This window comes from Electrophorus electricus, chromosome 18, assembly GCF_041902795.1.
Source record: "Electrophorus electricus isolate QZ-2024a chromosome 18, ASM4190279v1, whole genome shotgun sequence".
Taxonomy (NCBI): Eukaryota; Metazoa; Chordata; class Actinopteri; order Gymnotiformes; family Gymnotidae; genus Electrophorus; species Electrophorus electricus.
The window spans coordinates 10,915,001-10,935,000 of NC_137514.1; the positions used below are offsets into that span (position 1 = coordinate 10,915,001).

Consider the following 20,000-nt stretch of genomic DNA (forward strand, 5'->3'; position numbering starts at 1 on the left):
TTAGGTCACCTGTGTCTGCTGCTCTAACTTTCGGAAACAGTTGAATTCTATTTTTGTTCTACTTTAGCTCTGGTTTTCTTTTATAGTGTTTGTTACCAAGCTCCACATGATGAGAGCCTTAGCACATGAGGAGTGGGCCACAAGAGTGCCGTTAATTCTGAGTGCCCCTTGGACTCCAAGTGCCAGTGTGTGAACGCCCTCAGAGCCCAGTACCTGTGTATGTGTGTGTGAACATCCTCTGGCTCTGTGTGTGTGTGTGTGTGTGTGTGTGTGTGTGTGATTGTCACCATGGTTTCATCCCACGTACTTTCTCTCTTCCTGGGTTCATAGTTTACAAAGAAAGTTTGTCTGTTTTGTCCTCTAAGTGGCGCATTAGAGCACTGAAGATTAGTGGTGTGTGTGTGTGTGTGTGTGTGTGTGTGTGTGTGTGTGTGTGTGACGCTCAGCGCCTGTTCAGTTGCTAGCTCTGGTATAATTAGCCGAGCAGATGGGGATTTACGCTAAAACTGCAAATCACCCACCCCTCTCTCTCCCTCTCCTCGTCGAGCGAGGGTGTGTGTGTGCATGTGACGCAGTGTGAGAACCGGGACAAAACGGCAGCGAGGCGACACGTCTCGCCTCATTCTAGCTCCCGTCCTGCAGGAGGAGCGGGGCGATACTCTGTCCTCCCCGCTCCCAAACCGCCTCGTTCTGGCCGCGTGCCCTTAAACCGCTCTACCCCGCCGCGGGGCTTCTGCGGGACGGCCGGCGGGACGCGCATGGCCCTGCGGGAGGTGCTGCGTGAGGGGCAGGAGGCGTGGCAGTGGGTGACGGCCAGGGTCTCTCAGCTCCTGCACGGCCTGGCGGAGGCGCTGTTGCAGGGAGGAGGAGGAGCAGCGCACGAGGGTTCCTGGAGACAGGGGAATGGTGAGGGCACGTGATGTGTGTGTGTGGATCAGGACAGAAGGACTGAGTGCACTTGGCTATGAGTAGAAGAGGACGAGTAGACGTGTGAGGGGGTGAGGGAGTGTTTTGTGTCCTTGGAGGATGTGCTGGAGGGCAGAGAGAGAGAGACATACTGCCCCTGCTGACCAGTGCTGGCTGGAGGAATATGTCACTCCGTGTGTGTGTGTGAGAGAGAGAGTGATTTCCTGCAAGGATGCATCTCTGGTTGTTGAGGTTCTGTATGGCGTTGAGCCAAGTGTATTGGTTCCCCTACGTGCAGTCACAGCTAATGACACACACCTTCCTGTGAGCTATTTCTCTCTCTCTCTCACACACACACAGCAAAAATTCTGGACTGAATAAGTGTGCATCACTTGACACAGCACAGCAAGTAGTCTCAGCACTAACGGACACAAACACACACACACACACACACTTAGCAGAGGAGCTGAACAAGCGAGTTTATTATTACAGTGAATTGTCAGGGTCATGTGTTGAACAAACACACACACACACAGACGGACAGGAAACACTTTCAGAGCAGTGAGATTGAAGCAGACAGCAGTATCGCTAGTATTAGCAGCAATCGGGACAGATGTCAGAGGTCCTTCTTCAACTGCGTGAGTTACTTTAAATCTGTCCATAAGCCTCCTCCCAATCCTGTGTGTGTATGTGTGTGTGTGTGTGTGTGTGTGTGTGTGTGTGTGTGTGTGTGTGTGTGTGTGTGTGTGTGTACATTGATGCCAAGTTGTTTGAGTTTCTGGGCGTCTGTACAAGCCTTTTTCGCACGCCGCTAGCAGGCTTGCGGTTCCACTGAGTCAAGTGCATGTCGAGTCCTGTCCCAGGATTTGCTTGGAGTGCTGCGCACAAAAGGACCTTTGCTTGTTTTCTAAAGCCACCCAGCGCTGCACTTTTATACGTAACGCTCCGCTAATTCCCGAAAAGGTGTCGCAGACCGAGCCGTTTTGGCGGTCCGTAGCGCGCCGGTCTGACCGGGACCCGACACCTGTTCGCCTTTCTGTTGGAAACGGTTCAAACGCCAAGGGAGCCGCTAGCTAAACGACGCCAGCCGACGCAGCTGACCTGGCTCTGGGGCAGGCGCAGCGCTCCCTTAGGTGACCTCTGGGTTCTCGACTGATGGAGGGAAGCGTCACATAACCTCCCAGACCTCAGGCACAGAGGAATGATGCAAAGGTGATAGCGATACTCGTAAGACATCGCCAAAGCTTATTTACACATCGCATATGTCAATAACTGAAACTGTTGGCCAACTGTGTAGATGGAAATTCTGCGCTGTGTGTGTGTAGTTTGGAGGTGTCCTGTTGTAATGACTTGTTACTTGCTGGGGTTCTGACTGATGTCTCATGTAAATCTGATACATACATACATACATACATACACACACACACACACACACACAGACCTCAAGCAAAGGTGACTTAATATTACACACTCCAGACAATGCAAATTTATCTAGGTCTTGCATTTTTGATACTCATCGTCTGATTAATGTGTATCTTCACTGTTATGATGATTTTTGATTTTTTTAAAACTTGAGTAACTCAATTGAGTTGAGTAAAAATTGAGTTACCAAGGCTTTCCATCAGAAAAACAACCCGAGTTATATTGTCTTGTTGTCAGTTGGGATGGTCATTGCTTTTGCAAGGAGCGAATGACAGATGTTGTGAAGTTAAGGTGTGTGTGTGTGTGTGTGTGTGTGTGTGTGTGTGTGTGTGTGTGTCTCCCTCCTTGTGTTTTGCCTCCATTGTGGGAGTGCCCTTTGTTTTGTGGCTGTTTAATCTCACCTGTGCACAGACTGGGCAGGGCCACGAATCCCAGTGCGAAGCCACAGGTCAGGCTGCTCAAACCTTCGCTGTGTGTGTATGTGGGTGTGTCCACGCGCGCGCATGCCCGTGTGGGTGTGGGAGAGAGGGGGAGGAGGTGAGACACAGTACACAAGAGAAAGAACTGCAGAAGAAAGGAGCGTGAGAGAGAAAGAGAGGCAGGCAAATGCAGAAGATGAGAAGGAGAGCATGAGGGAGAGATGGAGATGGAGAGAGACGCCCGTGAACAGGTGACGCACAGAGGGATGCTGCGCCAGGGCTGTCTGGTGTGTCTCCAGCCCATCGTGGAAGGAGGAGGATTTGTGAAGATCCCTCTGGAAGAGGTGCAGAGCTTCTACAGGTTCAGCATTGCCTGTGACTGGCTACAGCGTGAGTTTGGGGGTGTTGTTTTAAAACAGTCTTAGTCTGAATGTGTCTGGCGCTTTTTCTCAGACTTTCTGGCGAGTTGGGACAGTCAAGTTATTCACTGTGTTGTGGCTGTGGTGGTAAAAAAAAAAAAGTTACAGGCTAAAATGTTTTGGTTCTTTCTGATTTCAGTACAGTGCTATACTGGGAGTCTTTGGTCCTTTCTGGTTCAGTACAATGCTATACTGGGAGTCTTTGGTCCTTTCTGGTTCAGTACAATGCTATACTGGGAGTCTTTGGTCCTTTCTGGTTCAGTACAGTGCTATACTGGGAGTCTGGTCGTTTCTGGTTCAGTATAGTGCTATATTGGGAGTCTGGTCCTTTCTGATTTCAGTACAGTGCTATACTGGGAGTCTTTGGTTCTTTCTGGTTCAGTACAATGCTATACTGGGAGTCTTTGGTCCTTTCTGGTTCAGTACAATGCTATACTGGGAGTCTTTGGTCCTTTCTGGTTCAGTACAATGCTATACTGGGAGTCTTTGGTCCTTTCTGGTTCAGTACAATGCTATACTGGGAGTCTTTGGTCCTTTCTGGTTCAGTACAATGCTATACTGGGAGTCTTTGGTCCTTTCTGGTTCAGTACAGTGCTATACTGGGAGTCTGGTCCTTTCTGATTTCAGTACAGTGCTATACTGGGAGTCTTTGGTTCTTTCTGATTTCAGTACAGTGCTATATTGGGAGTATTTGCTCCTTTCTGGTTCAGTACAATGCTATACTGGGAGTCTGGTCGTTTCTGGTTCAGTACAGTGCTATACTGGGAGTCTTTGGTCCTTTCTGGTTCAGTACAGTGCTATACTCCGGAGTTTTTGTCTTGTAGGATCTCAGCTGGCAAAAGTAGCCCAATAAGCCACTAAGTGGTATTTGCTAACCAACCGACGGTCACATGGGATCTCCCCAGGCTCTGTGCGAGGAGAGCCAACCTAGAACACAAACACGTTTCATAATTATTAGCTAGTGGCGTCTCTTCAACCAAGGCTTCAGGCATAACAGCTCCGCGCTAGAGCCTGCGGTTTTCCGCAAAGTAACTCATTAGCCGCGCGCGTGTTGGAGCGAGGGTGTGTTTGGGGTTTTGTTTTGCAGGGTTCAGAGTTGTTTGTCTTTTGCATATTGCCCCTCACCCCACACCCACCACCCACTTCTGGACTAAAAATGCACTACAGCAGCGTCGGCAAAGCCCTTCTCTGGGAGCCTTGGCTCACCATGGGCCAGAGGAGGACACAGCATGTCATTATTCGCCCATGGCAGAGCTGCAGTGCATCACTGGAGATGTGGGACAGGTGGCGTGAGCTCCAGCGCCAATGGGCACCTTAAACCGCTAAACACCAAGTCACCCTGAATTAGCATAAAGGGGCGTCCGCGCGTGGCGCCGCGATCCTGATCTACAGTGTTTGTGGCAATTAGCACGGACACTTTCTTTGCGTGCCCCTGCACACAGGCAGCGATGAGCCCGTTAAGTTGAAGCGCTGTGAGGTTTGCGTCTCTGCTCGATGCTCTTGGTGTTTCCTTTTGTTTAAACGTGATGCCTCCTTGGTTTTCAATTGTCGAGCCAGGTGAAACTGTTACGCAGACGTTCAGGTCCCGACTGCCTGTGGGAAAGACGATGATGTGTCATGTCCTAAGTAACAGGTCTCTGTGGAAGTACAGTGCCCATGAGGGAGATCTACACAGAGTACAAGTCAAGATGTTAGTCATACGGGTGTACTACGAACATGGTGTAAATGACAGATTACACCGCACGTGCGGTTTTTGGTAGTTTGTAACTCATGGTAGTTTGGTAGTTTGAGATCTTTTCTGACACGCACCAAATGTCACTGTTTTTCTACAGCCCAGGCCAAAATGTAACGGTGCACAGATGCAACTACCGCCTTTGCTGACGGGCAGCATGTGGATATTTGGATCGCCGTCATCACGCAAACATCTGCAGGCACTTGAAGTGTCCTCGATTTTAGTCCAATATCACGTTACTTAGGCACTGTGGTCAGAGACACGGGGGCAGGTCATGTGTCGTGGTGGTGACTGCATCTTGACCGTGCGGTCAGCGTTCCTGCAGCTGTCCAGTGTGTTGAACATTTGAGTATTTGAGTACATCGTGTTGCTGGAAGAATGTCAGCGTGCGACATGGAGAGCTGGTGTGCTGGACACCTTTGATCCACTGTGCGGTTTCGCCACTTCCGACACGGATGCCGTTGGGATCAGGTGGCTTTTAAACACTTTGTTTGAGAGATCTGTGCCTGATAGGAAGTGTGAATGTATGTTTGCCAAGGCTTTTATTTGTGGATATCACTGACTGATGTAGCATGACAAACTCTGACTAGCATGAGTTGTCTCTCTATTTGCCTGTATCTCTCTCTCTCTCTGTACATAACGGAGGTGTATTCTGTCTAATAGCTGCCATCTTCACTGCACAATCACTTCAGACGGGTCTTCTGAACTCGAGTGGGTTAGGTGTGTTAGGTTTCATTCACAGACTATGCTGTCAATGTCGTCGCAAGTATACAGGTAAGTATTAAAAGGGCAGTTAAGTCATGTGACACAAATATCTGTATATGAAATAAATATAACAGCTATCAACTGATACACGTGAGCTGTTGTTGACCCACAGCAAACGTTGCTTTTTTTTTAAAAAAAAAAAATTTATATCGTCTCCTTATCACGCTGCTTCTGTTTGCACTTGCAACAGTAGAATTTCCCTGTAGACACTCTCTCACTTGCTCACTGTAACCAGGATGTGTGAAGATAACTGTTTGTTCTGATCTGAAGTCAGTCTCATGGCTCCTTTTCAAAACGGTCAAGCTTGGCGTAAACTGATCCTTGATCAGCCAGTGCGATTTATCCCAACCTCTTCTCAACATCCTGATGTTGTGTGACCAGTCCCTGTTTCAGTATGCTATACGGACACGGCATTGTCCTTGCTCTAGTCCCGGCGCTTTCCTGCCGCCTTTCCGTCACGGATCGGTCGGAAATTCGTGATTCCAGACGATTTCTTCCCCATTGTGCATCTTTTAAACGTTCATGGCATCCGTTACAGCTGTGATCTCAGGAAAACGCAAACGCATTCTTCACCCGATGGTCCACGCTTCCACTGTGTTTCAGCCGCAGTCGCACCGGAAGAAAGTTGGAGGCGTTCTCCTGGTGCAGTCTCAGCTGACGTGTAGCACATCAGGGCCAGTTTAGGAACTGGAGAATCCCTGAAGTGTCCAACACACCCTGGACTGCTCGGATTGCTGGGGAAGCGGAGGAGTAAAGTGACGGTCAACAGAACCTCCGAAACGTAGCCGATCGCGAGGCGCACGACACTGACCGTCGCCGGCACAAGCCGACGCACTCCTGTTTACTAATGCTTCACTGTTTTTTGGGGGGTTTTTTTGGAAATGACTAACTATATTTGTGTTTGTTTGCATGTGTATGTGCGAGAGAGAGAGGGAGGGAGAGAGAGAAGGAATATGGAAGGATAGAGTTGGGAGAGGACAGGAAGAGAGGAAGCGCAACTGGCTGCTCTGGAGTAAACATCCTGTGATGCTGTTCGGAGGCTATATGTCGGAATCTCTGGCCTTGTTTTTTGTAAGAAATCGGAATAATTATAGATTTTGTCTTACTACATTTCCTGCAATTTCATATTATTTGGCTTAATTCGATGCAGTTTTGCTTGTAGCGACCTTCCCATAGGGGTCATTTTGTGGTTTTGTTTGTTGTTTTGTGTTTGAGACATGTTGTCATGGCTGCGGTAGACAGTGTCCCATTGCGTTGTCCGACGGTTTTCCTGGGACAACAGTAGGGTTTCACTTTGGTTGTTGTCCCGCAGGTGGTTGGTCCCCCCCCCCCCCCCCCCACCCCCCAAATGAGCTGTTTTCCTGTTTAAAAGAGATCCAGAAGGCAAATCAACAGGGTGTGTGTGTGTGTGTTTGTCTGTGTCTGACTGTCTCTCTCAGATCAAAATTCATGCAAATCCAAATTCTCTTCTGTCCCCTTTCCTCTGGAGATTTGCTGGATTCATGTGTAGTTTTTGCTGTGCGTAGTTTTCACTGCAATTGCGAGTCTCGTACGCAGACAGACCAGAGACCGTTCCTCTCTCTCCACGTGGCGCGGACATTTGAGAGACAGGTCGAACGCCTACATGCGTTCGGCTGCGCGGTACCCTCCAACCTGGTCATTTTATAGTGCCACCCAAGATGTCCAAAAAAGCTCGGCCTCTCTTGGACACGCCTGACGCTTGATCCTGCCCCATCAGCATTTTGGACCGATCACGCGCTTAGGAGTATTGCCACGGCTCCAGAATTTCCCCAAAACGCCAATGGTTCCCTGTAAACAAGTCTCCGTCTGAAGTACACGGTCCTGTGGTACCAGAGGAAGCCGTCTGCGATAGATAAGCCTTACTTGCTGACCTGGAACCAGTTTTGATGTTTTCAGTGTGATGGGGAACTGGTTGAAGCGTTAGTTGGGGCCCTGTTCCTGGACCAGTACCAAAGGGGCATCCTGCTATAGCCTAGCAGGAAACTGTCTATTATAAATGACCGTTTCCTCTTTTGAAGAGTCAGGCGCCTCTTGGACTCTGATCATATGACGATGGACATGGGTTACCTCTCCCAGAGAACCCTTGGTCACTTCTGATTTCCAAAGCCTTCTGCGATCTTCACAAATGAAAGTGACCTTCTGAAAGTGACCTTCCTATATCTGGTTGTTCTTTCTGTTTCTGGATGCCTGCTTCTTCAATTTTTCAGGACACTGTTTCTAGTGGGTTTTCCCAGGCCTTCCCTCGCTAGTGTTGCACTGGACTCCTCTTCAACATCGCTGTAAACATATTAGTGCTGTAGATGCAGAACTAAAGAGCAACTGGGGACCACCTTCATTTCCCTGTGTGTGGACCTACGTACTGTGTTCTTGTTCCTTAAATAAATATGCAAAGCACCGATAAAATGGCGGAAAGGTAAGGGATTTTAAGATAAAAGATTACACCCGTTTAAGATAAAAGCTCACACCCTTTTTTAAACTCCTAAGGAATCGAAAGTCAAGTCCCTTGGTTCTGCTCTTTGGTGTCCATTCCAAGTAAACTCATGTTTCGTGACACCTTTTTGCTAAACAAACACACATTCATTGGATTTACTCCTCAGTTTTCATTTGAGTTAACATTATAATCGTGTGTCTATCTGCTGTACTTCCTTTTTAGTTTCCGCTTGTTCTGTTTTGGGTAGAAAAGGCCTAAATAGAGGTTAAGGTCCCCTGTACTCTGGTAAAGGGGGGCTGTCTGATCACGAATGTGCTTGTGGTTGTCCGTGACTGAACGCTAACGGCACGATCACTCCTGCGACGCCAAGCAGACCAGCTCCAGTGGACCCTCGTCATTTATTACCAGCGTCGGAGGAGTAACTCAGGTCTGGCACTGTAACTGCGCTTTTGCGAGTTGCATGTCACGTTTTGGCATTTGTGGGTTACAGATCTGTGTTATCATGCTGTCGTCTTTTTGCCCGCGCTTGGTGATTCCCGTTACCTGATCGGAAACCAGTTTTGTCGCGGGTTGTTTTTTGTTTTGTTTTGTTTTTTTTAATAGGTGAGGTTGAGATTCGGAGAGATGAAACTGGTCCTAGGTCAGTGTGAGTGGGCAGTGGCTGAAGGAGAGCCATACTGGAACTAAACACCACAATTAGTGGTGCAAAAAAAAAACAGCGATGCAGAGATTATCCTCAGGGGGACTGTGTGTGTGTGTGTGTGCGTGTGTGCGTGTGCGTGCGCGCGTGCGTGTTTTTCTATGCATATATGTGAGAGTGAGCTCAGCCTAATTTGTTGAAAATGTCAGCTTGTTTTTCGGTCCTTCATTAAAAAGGCAGCCTCACCTTTAATTAAGGTCAGTATGGTAAAAGTGCACTTTTGTATCTGCAACATTAGACCTTTTCAGTCAGAAAAAGACCCAGTGAAGAACCCAGCGCAGAAATCCAGAGCCCCCGCGTGGAGAGGCTTTGGGAGATGCGATGGTTCCTACCTGGTTCACGCTAACACACAGCTTCCTTCCAGCTCCCCATTAAGATCTTGCGTCCTGAATTAAAGTACAAGTCGACCTCTTTATTCATATTGTTCCCACCAGACAAAAACACTGAGTATGAGACTGCAGTGCTCTCCAAGGCTCCGCTACATGCGAAGCAGGTACGCTGCAGTCAGAGAGGTCACTGATCAATCGGTTCAGCTCCGTAGCGCTTCTGAGAGCTGGGGAGATGATGTGGAGTTGGATTTAAGGGATTGAGATTTAAGGGCTGAATGAATGATTATTTTATTTGAATTTTTTTTGCATTTTGATTTGTCTGGTGGCCTTGGTGAAAATCTGGGTATTAATGTGAGACAACGAAACTCTCACTTGTTATTAATTACTGGCTGAAATGGTGATGGGTTGTTGGACTTCCCCATCGGCACTCCCACCACTCTCTGGTTTCCTCCTGAATATGTTTCCCACTGATACCATGCGGCTGTAATCCATACAGTGCCCTCAGGACTAGCAGAGGAGCGTACATGTATGCACTTGGATAATGCTGTTGATGTAGGAGAGCAAAGGAATACTGTTTGTGTGTGCGTGCGTGTGTGCGCGCGTGTGCGTGGGTCTTTGTCTTTATTTGGTTGATCCCAGCTTCTCTAAAGTTTTTTGGTGTCACTTGTGTCTGTGGTGGTACAGGGTATTTTGGGTGTGGTGTAAGTGTAGAATGAGGTGTGTGTGTGTGTGTGTGTGTGTGTGTGTGTGTGTGTGTGTGTGATATGACCCTTGTCTCGCATTACTACTACGGTAGGTGCCCTTTCACCTCAGGCTCAAGAGTACTGAGATGAAAGACTCGCTCCCTCACATGGACACACACACACACACACACACACAATAGAAAATACAATGAACTCACAATTTACCAGACAACAGCAGTGTAGCAGGTGCCTAGTGGTTCACTCAAGATCCATTCCTTCATTCTCCAAGATTCCCCCCATATTGCTTATCTCGATTAACTGACATTCCTTCATTTTCCAAGATGCCCCTCCCATGTACTGCTGCTCTAGGTTGATTGATATTGCCTCAATCTTAAAATTCCTCATTCTATATACTGCTAATCTAGATTAACTGACACTAAATTACTTTAAGTGTCTCGAACCTAAAAGTGATGCTAATGCTTAAAGTCTACGAATGCTTAAAGGCAAAATCCCCCTCATACATGGTTTTAGACTCAAGAACTGCCAAGTTTAGAGATTGAAGTGACATAAGTGCAGCACAGTAGGAAACATCACAAGCCCTGGTGAACTGCTGTAGGTTGGTGAGACCATTAGGCAGCGGGTTATTTGCCTGTCTCCTATCTTCAAGATCTCCAACATGCAAAATAGCGCATTGACTCAGTGCTTTTATAGACCAACAAACTCCTCCTCCTTTACGAGAAGACTGCTTTGTTTCAGGCAGGTGTTAAATCTTTGCACACCGACAAACAGATGGGGAGATACAAAATGAACACATCTCTCCATCCCAGGTGTGTTATCACCCTCATGGTCTCATAGACCCTCATGGACCTCTAGTGGCGGGTTCTGCATTGTCTGATCGCTCAAAGATTTCACTCAAATCAATCATTTTTGAGAGTGTTTTCAACTGACCCCTCTTCGAGCCCCTGGGTCGGGTTCCTGAGGTGTCAGGGTTTGGGTTTCGTGTTCATCTTTGGTTGCAGGTATGCTACAAGCACTACAGGCCTTCCCAGTGCAGGTGACAGACAATGGATGTGCTGAGTTTGTTCAAAGCCTTGGCGTAGCAGATGACTTCATGTTTGTTTCGTTTGGTGATTCAGGATTTAACTGGTGACCTAGGACCTCTAATGTAATTTGTACTAAAAAAAAACCTTTTGTGAAAAACAAACGAACAAACAAACAACAATAATAATAATCACTAGCATCAAAGGTTTTCACAGAGATATAAAGCTTTTTATTTGACTGTATCATACTGTAGCCTCCAGCAACAAACGTGTGTGTGTGTGTGTATGTGTGTGTGTGTGTGTGTGTGTGTGTGTGTGTGTGTGTGTGAGTCTGTCTTTCCCAGGCTCTGTGAATACAGGGTTGCAGGGCCATTCATAGTGGTCTTGTGGAATGTGAGGGGATCTCCCTGACACTATAAGAACGCCTCTGTTCTAGAAGCTTCTTTGTGTGTGTGCGTGCGTGAGAGTGAGAGAGTGTGTGTATTTGGTGGGGATACTTGAATGGGCCCCTGGAGCTCTGTGGCCCCCTGCAGCCTGTTTCTCCTCTCAGCTTTCTGAGAGGGGTGTATGTGTGGTCACTGGCAGGGACAGGAACAGCCAGTATCTGCTAGGTATGCCAACAAGACACGATTCTACTTGTTGGCTTGACAAGCTCATAAAAACCGGCAGTTCTAGAGGGGTTTCTTTCTTTTTGTATGAACTAGCAAAAGCATACACGACATATAACCATTTTGTTGACAGAATTTTAACATAAGCCTTCTTTTAAGTAAATAAGTGAACTCCCTATTGCTTACCCATGTCAGGAAGGTTCTGGAAAGTTTGCTTAGAGTCACTCCTCACTCTTCGTTTTAGCTCTGTCATACTTCCCCCTTTTTCAAGTCATGTCCGCCTGACTATCTGTCTCTGGTGCGGAGTGTCAGTAGTTCCTCTGTGCTGAAGATGGCGCCATTACGCCTCCCCTTCTGACATGAGCTGTGTCCTGATTGGCTGTTTATTATTAGCTCAGCTGGATGGGAGGAGAGTGACATGCAAAAGACTTGGCATCATGCCACTCTCTGAAATCCTATAGGGTACTTTGGGGGGTGCAATTATGTGTGTGCGTGTGTGCGTGCGTGTGTGTGTGTGTGTGAGAGAGAGAGAGAGTTAAGAGTTTTTGTATGTTAAGAGCATAGACCTCACACATACACATTTGCCTTCAGGCATTCAGTACTTCCTACCACCCTTCTACCTGTGTGTGTGTGTGTGTGTGTGTGTGTGTGCACGCATACACACATGTGAGTGTCTGTGACCATCTGAGCCACTGAAGCTGTAACCTGAAGCCAGCCAAGTCCGTCCATCTGGTTGTGTGTGTGTGTGTGTGTGTGTGCGAGCGAGACACCGTGGCGATGTATGAAACACGCGGATGGATCGCTCGTCTCCCTCTGTGCTGTCTATGATGGCCAGCTGTAGCTCCACGTGCAGGAGCCCCCGAGGAGTGTAAGTGACCCAGCGACGGCGCACTCAGAGCGGGATGGCTCTCAGCCGAGTGTCCCTGCTTTGCCAGGACATCACCAAGCTGTGGCTGCAGCTGAAAGTGATGACAGGTAGGAAGATGGCGTCCACAGCACCCTGCTGTCTGATCGCTTCCCAGACTACTGCTTTGGACTGCTGTGTGCAATGACTGCTGGGAATTTTTGATGTTGGCATGTGGTTGGTCAATTATAGTATAAGAATAATGGTCAGATTGGAAGGACGTGGCATTAAATGTTAAAAAGGGTTGTGTGTGTGTGTGTGTGTGGTGTTGGGGCAGGGGGTCATATTTTAATCATTTGTTTGTTATTGTGCTGAATGGTGTGTTTATTTATGTTTGATATTTTTTTCCTGACACACTCCTTTACGTGTATTATAACAGCTCATGTTTTGAGTATATTTTTCATTTTGGCATGTTTATTGAAGGACGTGACCACTCTAACTTATTTAACGTTGTATATCTTTTTAACTACAAAAAGGCCATTATTATCCAACGTTAAACTACTAGTATACCACTTGGACTCTTGCTGCAAGGTTTTTGTCTGGTCATTAGCTTTGCCTTCAGATCATGTGGTTAGCTCGGTTTACACGCGCTTGTTCTTTATTCTTTGGCCAGAGGTTGTTTACTTTTAAGTTTAACCCCATTTTTAAAGTAAACAAACTCCTCCCTCACTCTCGTTTGCTTGCGCGCTCTCTCTCTCGCTCTCTGCCTGTTGTTTTGAGATAGCCGGGTTGGTTGACGTTGGCGTGAGCCAGTGCCTGTTCCTCTTTTGACCGCATGGTCCCGCTTTGGCACCACGTGAGCGGTTTAAACTCCAACAGCCGCTCCGGGAGCTGACACCACCCATGGCACTTCTCTTCCACAGCTTTGCCATGCCGCCAAGCTGTCAGGCTTGGCTTGGCTCCTCCCTAGCTACATGGGGTTGCCATGGTTACAGAATGCTAGCAACACTGGAGGCGAGTGGAGGCCCATTGGTTGGATTTTGCATGCGTTAGCTTAGCAGCCGCAGGGCTTCTCGTAGCTGTGGTCATTAGGCAGGGCTTCGCCGCCTTTTAGGTTCAACCTGGAGTGGACTGAACATAGATGGAGCCTAAACAACTGAAGTTCCACCATGTAAATATGCAACCACATGAACGTATTTATGTCTGAATATTTTTGTTGTCCTGAGCAGTGATACTATGGGTAAGATCCAAAGAAATCACTTGGCACTGGGCTACATTGCTCTCTTACACACACACACACACACACACACACACACACACACACACACACACCCAGAAAGGCCTTGCTCTAAATCCACAGTATTACTGACATAAGTTTTGTGTACAATTCAGCTTCACTACGTTAAATTGGGATAGAGAAGCCTACTTATACTAAAGTCATGCTACTATAGAAACCCAGATCCATCTGTTCTAGAGTCAACCTGCTGTAGAAACCCAGATCCATCTGTCCTGGATCCTGTTAACCAGTGTCAGAATCAGGTTAGGTGGTGTGCTGTGGCCTGGCGACCGAAAAATGACCCTCTCAGACCTTTTGAAATGGACACCTGCCCTTTGCGATTGTGAAACACCCCAGAGACCAGCCCATCCCACGTCCACGGCACATGCCCATGTGCCTCGTGGGTGTGTCCTCCCCTGAGGACCCATAGGTGCCGCTGGCATTCACCAGCAAATCTCCTGGTAAGGAATCATGGACATAGATGTGGTATGGTAAGAATGTACAGCAGTTTCCACACTTGTTTATACCCCACCTTCCTGTGTGTGTGTGCGCGCGCGCGCGTGCGTGTGTGTGTGTTGAGTGTGTGTGTGTGTATGTGCGTGCATGCGTGTGTGCGTGTCTGTGTATGTGTGTCTGTGTCTGTGTGTGTGTGTGTGTGTGTGTGTGTGTGTGTAAGTGGGTGGGTGGGTGGGTGGGTGGGTCCACAACATAACAGATGGATGCTTTATTATCCAGTGATAAAGTCGGGCTTCTCTCTCATGTTCTCAACATGAAACACTGTACACGCTCTTTATGCAGTGCGACGTATCATTTCAGTCGTGTTACAGAGATGTACACAGGTAATGGTAGGAGCTATGCCCAAGGTTGGTATTGTGTGGTGTATTTGCCCAGGGGGATGATCGAACCCCAAACCCCACAAGAGCAACAGTATTGTTACCCACTGCACTACACTGCTGGCATACACCCACACCTTCCTGACCTGACCATGTTTTACACACACACACACACACATACATACATACATACATACATACATGGCCCCTTAATGAACACCCAGCATGCTGAATGCTGAAGTGTGTGTGTGCGCACACATGACTAATCCTGACTTGTGTATATTCTGCATGTATGTGTACTTAACATATAGAAGATGTACACTGTGGAGAGCAAGCACACCTATGATTACTGGAGCTTTAATTGTGTGTAAATGGGTCACCCGACCTCTCCACCCTCTATACACACACACACACACACACACACATCTGTTTGTGTAGTCCAGACAAGCTGAGACACAACACAGCCACAGAGGTCTTTAATAACACCCTGACATGCATTTACCTGGACCACTTGTAGGAACCTGACCCAAATGATAAACTAGTACTCCAGGTGATATTCTTTACAATGGCTATGCGTTATTGTGTTATTTTCTAAAGTTGCACTTAGAACTGCACAAAGTGTCTTGCTGTCAGAGCCGGAATTTACCTATAAAGCCGTGCAAGACAATGCACGCGTTAGACGGTGCGAGAGTGAAAAGGCGCAAGCCTTGTTCTCCTGCGACAGAGAACGCGAGCTCAGAGGCGTGGACACTCCTCCACTCAGAAGTACTCGCGTGTCTTTTCACAATAAATGTATGCAAATTGTCTTAACAAGCGGTTCGGCCGGCGTTCTGGAACGATGTAAGAAGCTGAACGGTTGCGTCTGTCCTTCTGAGGTTCTCCCTGCAACCCGCACTCGTCCGAGTGTCGTATTAAAAATGGAGGCGACTGTAAACAACGGGCCCGCTTGCTGCTCGACGGCCGAGTGTCTGCACTAATCTGCCCCCGCCGCCGCTCGGAATGCCTGGCACTGCGTCCTGGAAGCCTGCGAAGGGTGCAGTGAACGACGACGTTTTGGCGCGGGCAGACGTGAGAGTGAGGGGCTTTTTGTCTGCCGCCGAGGCGCCGCTCCCATGTTGGGTACACAGTGCGGCGGGAGACACTGGCTGCGAACGAGCCGTGGAACTGCCTGGGATGAAGGCAAGCTCGTCTTCCTCTGGTTCTGCCATCCGCTGCGCGTGAGATTTGAGAGGCCCCGGGTCTGTTACAGGGCCCTGGTCATAATACTGAGATTAAGGGTTTTGTTTCTTGATGCTTTTGCTTAGGGGAACTTTTGGAACTATTTTTAAAAGGTCAGAGGAGCGGGTAAATGGACTTTTATTTCTGAGAAAGGCTGGTTGTTTATACAGCATCAATGGCTTTTAGTCTTTAACTAAGACCCTCTGGGCAGCTCAAGAAAGATTTCAGTCATTTCAGTATCTTGACTGTGTTCATTTAACCCAGGATCGGATTCTTGCCGCATTTAGTTTGACTTTCCTCCCGATATCTGATTCTAGATCAGCGCTGCTCTGTGACACCCCAGCACACACAGGCCTGGAGCTGCTAATCCTATTCTGGAACCTTCTGTTAACCTCAGCAGCTTTGCATTAGCGAGTGACTTATTAGTCTTGACTCTTGTCTGGATCTGTCGGTGAGGGTAGAGAGCACTGACCAGATCCATCGTGAGAGGGAAAAGACAACGAAACCGTTTTGAGATTAACGTAAGGGGCACTGTGGGTTTTTTTGTTTTGGTTTGGTTTTTTTACATAAACCGGAGAACTCTTTATTTTGGGATTCCTTCATTTGCCCCCCGTGACAGCGCATACTCGCGCTGTGATGTCGGCGGTTCCCGTGTCCGGCGCGGGCAACGAGCAGAACCGTGTCGCTTGTGCGCCGCGTGCTGTAGTTTCAGGTGGAATTTCATCGCGTGCCATGGCCACGCTGCTTCATATATGCTCCCGCGAGACCAGCGTGGCTTGCAGAGACAGGGTGCAGACGCGCAATAGAAGACACAAACCCTGCCGGCCCCCAGCGTGCCTCGGGTGATCATGGAAAGCCAACACCGTCCATCTGTCCATAACGCAATAATACGCGGCACCTCAAAAGAGCCGCGTGTCATAAGGACTGACATTTAGTAGCTACATACTTTCTGTAATGCCCTAATAAACAGGAGGTATGTACTTTACAATAAACCCAGTTGGTACATACTTAGCTACATACCACAACGCAACCCCCCCCAACACACACACACACACACACACCCCTTTCTGACTGATTCCATCTCTCCAGACACACTTGTCTTTTTTATTTGGAATGTTGTCTGAGCCTCTGTATCTTGATAGAGCAAAGAGGGCCATAACAACTGATGATAGATGCTGTTAAGTGTGTGCGTGTGTGCCCGCGAGTGAAATTTAGTGGTTTTGTATTAAAATGTTTGATCAAGTTTTCTTTGGATTTGTGCTTTTGGACATAAAACACTTAGCCTTCGGCCATTTTACTGAGTCAGGGGAGGGAGGGAGAGAGAGAGAGAGAGAGAGAGAGAGAGAGAGAGAGAGAGAGTGTGTGTGTGTGTTTCCCTTTGTTAGTCAGACTGCCAGGTGTGTAGTTAATGTCTGCTCTGTTCATTCTGCAGCTGTTTTCCATGCGCCACACAAGCTAACCTGATCTAATGTATGCAGATGATACACACACACACACACACACACACACACACACACACGACTGGTTAGCTGGTCTTCTCTTTGTACTTCTGTTCACTTCTGAGCGTCTAGGGGTCTCATGAAAACATGCTTCAACAATACCTCCACACACACACACACACACACACTCACACACACACACACACTCACACACACACACACACACACACTCACACACTCACACACACACACACACACACACACACACACACAGCTCTGCACTGGCAGGCTACAGAGCTCTTTACTGTAATCTGTTCTTTTACTCTTGAGTCTTCCTCTTCATCTTTCACCGTCAATCCTTTCTCTCACTTCTTTTCTACCTGCCTCTTTCCCTCCATCCCTGTTTTCTCTTCACCTCTCTCTTCTCATCTTCCTAACCTTTCATACCTGTCAGACATTCTGAACCTTCTGATCCTTCCTTCAGTTTGATCTGTCCATCATATTTCTCTCTCTCTCTCGCTCTCTCTCTCTCCCCCCTCCTCTGGTGTCCCATTGTAATGTTTCGTTACATCCACTAAATAAGGATAACGCCCCTTATGGGACTATGGGCGAGTGGAGCTTTGTGTGGTTCAGTTTGGCTCATTGTACTTCGTACGTGAGTGTAAATGTAATTGCGGTAATGTGTCGTCGGGGGAAACTGGACACTGGAGGCAGAGGTGGAGATCTTTATAATAACAAAAAAAAGGAACAGACACGCTCAGCTTTTCAGCTCTGGGATGCTGGTAAAGGGAAGGTGTGCTCTCTTCATCTCTGGCCACCGTGTGGTCTTCCCCCCCGGCTGGTGATTATTCTGGGTGTTGTCTATGCTAATTTTTTATTTTCTCCTCCCCAGATGAAATCATGCAGCAGGACACCCGTCCGCTCTGCGCTGCCGACATTGGCCCCGACCTCAGGAAGAGGTTCGCCTTCCTGTCAGGTGAGCACCCCCCCGAGGTGAGAATATGAAACTCCTGAAAATTTTTCATATTCAAAAATCCAACCACACTTCGCAGGTCCCTCAGCACTGGTCCCAGATCAGAATTAAACTTAATTAAGCTTGCCTGGGAAAATGTAAGGGATGTAATGAGCACTGGAGCACCTTTCTGTGGTTTTATGGTGCTGCTGTACATACCGTTTTATGCTGACCTAAGAACAGTTATGTCTCTTCTCTAATAATGGGTCAGAATAGGACTTGGGTAAAGGGAACTGATCCCAGATCAGTCTAAATGTGGCATAAAGAAGTGCGAATTTTTCATGCGTGTTGCATACATCAGTCCTCTGCTGTGCATCCAGGCCTTGGTGACCCTGCGTGTCATTTCCGTTACTTCAGCGCTCTCGTACACGCGTGACGAGCTGAACTGCGCATCAGTCAGAGTGCTGGATGTGTCCTGCCGTGTGTCATGGCACAGATGTCGTGGGCTGTGGGTCAGAAACGCACAGTCAGCAGTTTTTTATTTTATTTTTAAGCCTGCAACTTGGCAGAATCTGTACCAAATGGAGCTGGAGTGCCACAACTCCACACACACACACACACACACACACACACACACACACATACATTAGTATCAATCAGTCAGCATTTACTTCCTCTTTCTCACATACACCTTCACATATGAAGTGCACACACAGTGAGTTGGGCGTGTGGAGGAAATGTCATGTTGTTCTTGAGGCTCTGTACGAGCCAACTGCCAATCACACAGCCACACAAAGCCACACACTTTCTCGGACATCCGTTGCCAAGCATTGTTGCCATGCACATTGCCGTGGCAACCCTGAATAATTCAGGGGCATTCGCAGACAGACTCTGTGCAGGATAACCTAACCTGTGCATGTGTTTCTGCGCGCGTGCGCGTGCGTGTGTGTATCTGCTGTGAAGACCCTTTTTGATCACTGTGACTGTTTCTGGGTTGGAATTCTAGGTTGCCATAGTTTCATTCGTGGTGGTTGATGGTTTCGTTTAGTGCTTCAGGGCCTTTGGTCCATTTTGGGATCACTTATAATAAAGGGTTTCCATTTTGAAACTTTGAGCCAACTATGGCCAGCGTGGTCTGTGAGTTACTGACTCTGGATGTCGTCATTTTTGTGGTGTTTTGGTTCTTAGAAGGGGAGAGCAAGAGAGGGGCAGCGAGAGGCAGCGAGGGGCAGCGAGGGGCAGCGAGGGGCAGAGAGGGGCAGCGAGAGGCAGCGAGAGGCAGCGAGGGGCAGCGAGGGGCAGCGAGAGGCAGCGAGGGGCAGCGAGAGGCAGCGAGGGGCAGCGAGAGGCAGCGAGAGGCAGCGAGCGCTCTCTCAGCAGATGGACCATCGCTGAACTACTGATAACAAATAGGACAGTCATGTCATTTTCATGGAGAGAGGGAGAGAGAGGAATGGTGGCAGAGCGGTAGATGGAGAGAGAGTTAGTGTGTGTGTGTGTGTGTGTGTGTGTGTGTGTGTGTGTGTGTGTGTGTGTGTGTGTGTGTGTGTGTGCGGGTGCGTGTGCGGGTGCGGGTGCGTGTGCGGGTGCGGGTGCGGGTGCGGGTGCGGGTGCGTGTGCGTGTGGGTGCGTGTGGGTGTGCGTGTGCGTGTGCGTGTGCGTGTGCGTGTGCGCGTGCGCGTGCGCGGGTGCGTGTGCGGGTGCGGGTGCGGGTGCGGGTGCGTGTGCGTGTGCGTGTGGGTGTGTGTGGGTGTGCGTGTGTGTGGGTGTGTGTGTGTGTGTGTGTGTGGGTGTGTGTGTGTGGGTGTGTGTGTGTGTGTGTGTGTGTGTGTGTGTGTGTGGGTGTTTGAGAAAGATGTGCAGTCATAGCAATGCTGATGGTCTTCTTGCAACACACTGTGTAAATGGGACTGTAATAATCTCTGTACACACACACGACACAGACAGACTCGCCTCTGTTTCC

At 48.4% G+C, this 20,000-nt stretch overlaps 1 protein-coding gene across 11 annotated transcripts in view; it reads left to right on the plus strand.

Annotated features, from left to right (window-relative positions):
- The window catches only part of mcf2la (mcf.2 cell line derived transforming sequence-like a), a 48,724-nt gene that overhangs the window by 2,484 nt on the left and 26,240 nt on the right, over nt 1–20,000 (plus strand). For 2 of the 11 annotated variants that reach the window (XM_081700955.1, XM_081700957.1), the window contains exons 1-2: nt 2,940–3,137; nt 17,978–18,061. In XM_081700955.1, coding sequence (XP_081557081.1) covers nt 2,969–3,137; nt 17,978–18,061 — 253 coding nt within the window. In that variant the 5' untranslated portion in view covers nt 2,940–2,968. Of the gene's footprint in view, nt 1–590; nt 907–1,367; nt 1,545–2,936; nt 3,138–7,693; nt 8,098–12,028; nt 12,451–13,701; nt 14,057–17,977; nt 18,062–20,000 lie in introns of those variants that run through there. The other 9 variants (XM_035534847.2, XM_035534851.2, XM_081700963.1 and 6 more) reach the window with 9 other exon arrangements.